The 7,037-nt window shown below is 41.8% G+C and overlaps 1 protein-coding gene across 1 annotated transcript in view; it reads right to left on the bottom strand.

Moving 5' to 3' along the window:
• Window positions 1-7,037, bottom strand: part of LOC121814377 (deleted in malignant brain tumors 1 protein-like) — a 38,804-nt gene that overhangs the window by 7,054 nt on the left and 24,713 nt on the right. Inside the window, exons 4-7 of the mRNA XM_042220032.1 lie at window positions 5,898-6,221; window positions 2,146-2,454; window positions 1,420-1,734; window positions 495-803 (exon numbers count right to left, since the gene is read on the bottom strand). Of these exons, the coding sequence (XP_042075966.1) occupies window positions 495-803; window positions 1,420-1,734; window positions 2,146-2,454; window positions 5,898-6,221 (1,257 nt within the window). The remainder of the gene's footprint in view (window positions 1-494; window positions 804-1,419; window positions 1,735-2,145; window positions 2,455-5,897; window positions 6,222-7,037) is intronic.

Here is a 7,037-nt window from a genome sequence, read left to right as displayed (position 1 = left end):
ACACACACACACACACACACACACACACACACACACACACACACACACACACACACACACAGGGGATGGGATGCAGGCTGGTACTGAAGAATACTGAAGAATGCAAAGGTTGGACTGCAAAATGTTCTTCTTACTTCACTAAATGTGTTCTAACCCTGTTTTTTTCTTCCATACAGGTCATTCAAACAAGGAACAGTCTGTGAAAAAAACAACATTTGGGGCTAGATTTGCTAACATCTGCAGTAGCCTTCACGCAAACTTCAATTAATGTCAATTAAAACGTCTCTGACACACAACTTACAACAAATTACACAGATCCTAATGCCAAATTACTGGATCACAGACAGCAGCAGCTATTTTAACATTTTTGGATGATTTTGTTTAGAAGTCTCAAACATGTAAATCTCATTCAAACAGATATATTTCTCTCTGGTTTAGAGCTGGGTTGGATTATTTTGAATTGAATACAGTGCGTGATTTAAAAAGAGTCTCACCTGAACAGATGACACCAGCATCCTCACCAAGTCCACAGGAGTGTGTCCCAAATCCTCTGTGCTGACACTCAGTTAGAGAACTTTCACTTCCTGAACAGGACACTTCATCAAGCCAGATTTGTCCTGTTCCTTCACCAAAGTGAGCTGACTGAGTGGCATTCAGTGCTGGTCCACAGCCTAAATGTCTGCAGACCACCTCAGCATCTTCTGTGCTCCATCCATGGTCACAGACTGTTCCCCATATTTTATTGTGATAGATTTCAACTCTTCCAGAGCACTGAGTAGACTGATGTCCAGCTAATCTGATTCCTTATCAGAAAACACAGAAAATATATATTTAGTTACAAATATAATGTTTTAATGATAGCAACATCTGTGTCAAATATATTTTTTAAATACAAGTCAGTAATTTGAAGTTAAACAAGCGGGTAAAAAAGATAATAACCAGACAATAGCCAGGAAGCAGATTGGTGGCATGCAGAGAAGCTAATCGAGGAGGAGATAAACAAACATGGAGACAAGACCTACTTCACACCAGAAGGAATAATGACAAAACAGAGATAAGATTAGGACAGAATGGACACAAAAGGGAACTAATATCATCTGAGGAACTAGAAATATGGATAACAAAATGGCAAAATCTAAAGGAGAAAACAAAAATAACAATCCAAAAACACAACATGGAAGACAAGTTACACTTCAAGAACATGTGAGCTCAAACAGACAATCAGATCGAGGGAAAAAACAGGAAGTAAAACCTAAACGTAACCTTCAATGTAAAACAGGAAGTAAAAAAACATGATGCCTTTGTGTAGATATTTCACTCATTTGAAGCACAATCGAACACACAGTTGATGATGCAAAAAAATAGCACAGCTTACATATTTCTCTGTATTACAGGTGCATGAATCAAAAAGAGTCTCACCTGAACAGATGACACCAGCATCCTCACCATGTCCACAGGAGTGTGTCCCAAATCCTCTGTGCTGACAATCAGCTAGAGAACTTTCACTTCCTGAACAGGACACTTCATTCAGCCAGATGTCTCCTGTTCCTTCACCAAAGTGAGCTGACTGAGTGGCTTTCAGTGCCGATCCACAGTCTAACTGCCTGCAGACCACCTCAGCATCATTTAGGTCCCAGCCACGACCACAGACTGTTCCCCATGTTTTTTGACGGTAGATTTCAACTCGTCCAGAGCACTGAGTGGACCCAGAACCAGCTAATCTGATGGGCACACCTAAATGCAGAAAACACAAAGAATCTATATTATAATCTATAGAGAATAAAGTATGTTTTGAATGTTTTCAGTTGTTGATTATGGTAACTATTTCAATATGTTCATGAAGTTTTGATGACATGAATTTTTTTTCACACAGTAAAGACACAAATGACAAAATCCCCACAGTGGTGTTTGGGCAAAGCCACCGACAGTTTTAAATTAATGAATAATGGACAGATTCCTGTTTGGATTACAGGTGCATTGATAGTAGAACATGTTATTACTCAGTACTGCACAGTTCATACGGTTACTGTATGAACTCGGGTCCTCTGCTTACCGTGAAGTTCAGGATAAAGCATAATGACAAAAAACACTTCTAGGTGGTAAAATAATAGGACAGGAAGTTCATTCTTTTGGAATATATCTTACCTGAACAGATGGCACCAGCGTCCTTTTGGTGTGTACAGTCATGAGTCCCAAATCCTCTGTGCTGACACTGAGTTAGAGAACTTTCACTTCCTGAACAGGTCACATCATCCAGCCAGATTTGTCCTGTTCCTTCACCAAAATGAGCTGATTGAGTGGCCTCCAATGCTGATCCACACTCTAACTCTCTGCAGACCACCTCGGCATCATTTAGGTCCCAGCCATCATCACAGACTGTTCCCCATCTGTTGTTGTGATAGATTTCAACTCGTCCAGAGCAGCGAGTTGACTGAGGCCCAGTTAATCTGATTTCTAAACACAAAACAAATAACTAATTATAAATGAAAAGTTTTATTATATTTAATAAAGGCAGCTATTTCAACATCTGTGGCAGATACATCCACCAATGTCCACTAATCCGGTCCCGTACCAGCAGACTGAGAGACAGCTTCTTCCACCAGGCCATCAGACTGCTGAACACGTCATAGACACCTCAGCTTCACTACTGGAACTTTAACATTATGCACTCCATACTGTACAGTAATGCCACTGTTTTGCACATGTCTCAACCTGTATATTTTTATATATTTTATTTATTGTTTACTCTATTTAATTTGTAAAATATGTGTACACACACACACACACACACACGTAGAAAAATATTTAGTATACACATCCAGAAATGCATATACTATTATATATTGTACATATATTTATTAGTTTCAGATGTAGCCATTCTTGTATTTTGCTTGTTTACATTATTGTATTTTGCACAACTCTGTTGCTTGTGAAGCTCGCACACAAGAATTTCACTCACATGTGCTGTACCAATGTACCTGCACATGTGATGTGACAATAAAAGTGATTTGATTTGATTTGATTTGAAGTTTAAAAAATGACAATAACTACACACAGTCCAGTGAGTATCTAAATGAAGAACATGAGAACACGTTAGACTGGGAGAACATTGGAGCTCAGAGACAAAATCAAATCAAGGGGAAGACATATGAAGGTAAATATGTTTTAAAATTTGAGAGCCCGTAGAATCAAAAAGTGAGAATATGTAGAAAAACTTTAACTTGTATTTTAAAATTTTGTAAATTGTAAAAAAAATTTACACACTAGTGTTTTCAATTCACACTTACAGAAAAATATTCACAAACCTGCAGAATGATATTTATTTAAATATACTTTGAGCTGCAAACTTGTAATTCAAATTTTACTCATCCAGAGATCCATCTTCCACTTATCCAGGGCCAGGTCAGGGGGCAGCAGCCTAAGCAGAGAACATCAAGGCGTTCCCAGGCCAGTCAAGAGATATAATCTCTCCAGCATGTTGTGGGTTTGGCCCAGGATCTCCTCACCTAGTGGGACATGCCTGGAACCACTCACCCAGGAAGCATCCTTGTCAGATGCCCAAACCACCTCCTTTCGATGTGGAGGAGCAGTGGCTCTACTATGAGCCCCTCCAGGACGGCTTAACTTCTCACACTAAGAGAAAGGAGAGGCACTGTTCTTTTTCAAACATTTGTTTCAGTGTCTTACTATGGGGACGTGCAGACCCCTGTATTGACAGATAAGCTCATCTGAACGACTGACTGTCATCTTAGGACTCACACTTAAGACAGTGTGGAATAGAGATCGTGTAATGAAATCAGCCTGTTGCAAAGGTCAAAGGAGAAATCCAGCTTGGTGCTGCACATATTTCCTCTATAGCGACACCACGAAAGAGGGCCCATAAGGTTGCCATTCCTCTTGTAGAATGAGCACGGCGCTTCATTGGGGTACAGACTAGTGCTGGAATACTCCAACTTAATTACTGCTGCAGTCCAGTGGGAATGTGTTCTTTACTAATAGGCTTGCCAAAATGTGGCTTAGCCCAAGAAACAAACAGCTGGTCAGACCTCCTGAAAGCCCCAGTTCTCTCCATAACCGGACAGTGAACGTGTAAGCACTCCTGTTCATGGGAGGAGAAAGCAGTGGGGGCCAAACACCACTAACTCCAATGGCATGCATTGGAGAGAAAGGTACTTGAGGACAAAGGCTGGATTTAGCCTGAATGTGACCCATTAATTATCCAGCGTGAATTGGATGCACTGTTTCTGCATTGGCAGTGTATGAATATTGCTGATGCCAGCAGCTTCAAGACAAAATTTGTTTCTCCACTTGACTTAGTAGCTCAGATGGTGGCTGTGAAACTGCCCACAGCACTAGGGATGAATCCCACTGGGAACAAGAGGTTTAGCGGACTGCCTTGTAGAGATTCTGGCAAACTATCAGGCAACTCAGGAGGAGAAAGTGGTGCTCTACCTGCACTGTGTATAGTGTGGGTGGAGTGCTGCCGACTTCGACTGAGAACATTGTCAGGCGGTGGTAGGAATGCTTCGAGTCCCTCTTTAATCCCACTGGCACATCTTCCGTGGAGGAAGCAGTGTCTGGGGACGAGGGGAATGACTCGTCTATCTCAGGGGCGAGGTCACTGAGGCATTTAAACAAATAGTTGGTGGCAGAGCCCCTGAGGTGGATAAGGTTCACCTTGAGTTCCTGAAGGCTCTGGATATTGTAGGGCTGTCTTGGCTGACACGTCTCTGCAATGTTACATGGAGATCAGGGGTGGTACCTTTGGATTGGCAGACCGAGGCGGTGCTTCCCATCTTTAAGAAGGGGGACCAGAGGGTATTCCAACTATAGGGGGATCACACCTCTCAGCCTCCCTGGGAAGGTCAATGCCAGGGTGGTGGAAAGGAGAGCCCGTCCATTAGTCAAACCTTGGATATAGGAGGAACAATGCGGTTTTCGTCCTGTTCATGGAACACTGGAGCAGCTCTTTATCCTTTTACTTAAACCAAAAACACAAAACTCTGGGTCGCAGACCCAGTACTGTGACACCATGGTCCTCGGCTGGAAAAGGGTGAGGACCAAAGGGGTGAAGTACCCATTGGAGTTCCTGCCCCAAGTGGAGAAGTTTAAGTATGTCGGGGTCTCGTTCACGAGTGACTGGAGAAGGGAGCGGGAGATTGACAGATGGATTGGTGCTGCAGACACTGTACCAGTCCGCCATGGTGAAGAGAGAGCTGAGTGTAAAAGCGACCGAAAGAACAAGATTGAGTATACAAGTGGCAGAAATGAGCTTCCTAGGAAGGGTGTCTGTGCTCTGACAGAGTAAGAAGTTAAGCCATCCAGGAGGGGCTCAGAGTAGAGCCGCGGGTCCTCCACATTGAAAGGAGCCAGTTAAGGTGGTTTGACTCAGCAGAAGATGGATGGATGGAATGAGGTTTAGACATCCATTGTGCCATCATGCCCCTTTCATTAAAAGACAGACTGCTATTCCCAAGTTCAGAGCCCCTAGAATATTAGTAGCCCTCAGTCACAACAGACTGATGCTGCTCCAAATTATCAGTTTGCGAGCCTATATGTGCAAAGGACAGGACCCTAACCCACCCTGTCTGTTGATGTTCGCCACCACAGAGACGGATGATAATATAAACTAGACTAAACTCAGCTAGGACAAACTAATAATACTAGTAGAACATTAAAAATCAAAATACAAAATAACTCAGCATGCTGGGTCACAGACCCAGCACCATGACACGTGTGCGAGAGTTAACCAGATCCAGTCACACAACAGCTTTTCTAAAAAATATATTTTAAAAAAGGTTTACAAAAAAATAACTAACAGACATATTTCTCTCTAGATTACAGCTGCATGAACAAATTGTTACTGAATACTGTTCATGATCCAAAAAGTGTCTCACCTGAACAGATGACACCAGCATCCTGATAATGTCCACAGTAGGGTATCACAAATCCTCTGTGCTGACAATCAGTTAGGGAACTTTCACTTCCTGAACAGGACACATCATCAAGCCAGATTTGTCCTGTTCCTCCACCAAAGTGAGCTGATCGAGTGGCATTCAGTGCTGGTCCACAGTCTAACTGTCTGCAGACCACCTCAGCATCATTTAGGTCCCAGCCACCACCACAGACTGTTCCCCATCTGTTGTTGTGATAGATTTCCACTCTTCCAGAGCAAAGAGTTGCCCCAGAATTATCAGGATCAATTAATCTTATCTGAGCATCTAAAAAAAGAAAGAACAGATTATGAGAACAGATGTGTTTTAGTTTTTAAATACTTAAAATCAAGAAGCAAAAGGTAAACGAGCTAAAACTTAGTTATTCTGATCCTCCAAACATACATTTCTGAGTAAATCCATTAACAATTCAAATAAGGAAATGCAGTGAGGCAACAGAAAAAAAACTGAATTCATAATTAGATTTTTTATTATTTACTTGTCCTCTTAAATTAGAGTTTTAAAAAAATCATCAACATGATATTATGGCAAAATGTGTAAAATGCTGGTCCGTTTCACGCTTTGCTTCACCAAAGCATGAAATGGACACTCATGCAGAAGTTGCAGTTGCACACGGAGATGTTTTATTTCAACCAGTGGCGGTACTAGCCTGTTTGGTGCCCTGGGCGAACACTCCCTCTGGTTTTAATTTTGAACTCCAGTATGAACACCCATCCCCCAACTCGAGGATCACCACAACATAAACTAACAGACCTACACCTTAGTTTGCAGATTCACTTTGTTTAGGGTTTATTTCTGGGATTTCACACAACCCAGGATTCAAATAATGAATACACTTACAAATGTGGATTGCTCGTTTGAGCTGCAGCTGCTTAAAATTGATAACAAGGATCCTTCCTACTGTGCTGTGGTGTATCGTCCACCTGGATATAACAGGTTATTTTTATCGGAACTCAGTGACTTCTTATCCGCTACTATGAGGCTATCTAGAGTGCTTATAGTTGGGGACTTTAACATTCACGTTGATGATGACTCCGACCTATTCGCCAGAGACTTTATGAACATTATGGATTCTTTTCATTT

Source organism: Haplochromis burtoni, unplaced genomic scaffold (assembly GCF_018398535.1).
Source record: "Haplochromis burtoni strain Fernald_Lab_line unplaced genomic scaffold, NCSU_Asbu1 Contig_41, whole genome shotgun sequence".
NCBI lineage: Eukaryota > Metazoa > Chordata > Actinopteri > Cichliformes > Cichlidae > Haplochromis > Haplochromis burtoni.
The sequence above is the reverse complement of the archived record's forward strand: the minus strand, read 5'-3'. Positions and strand labels throughout refer to the sequence as shown.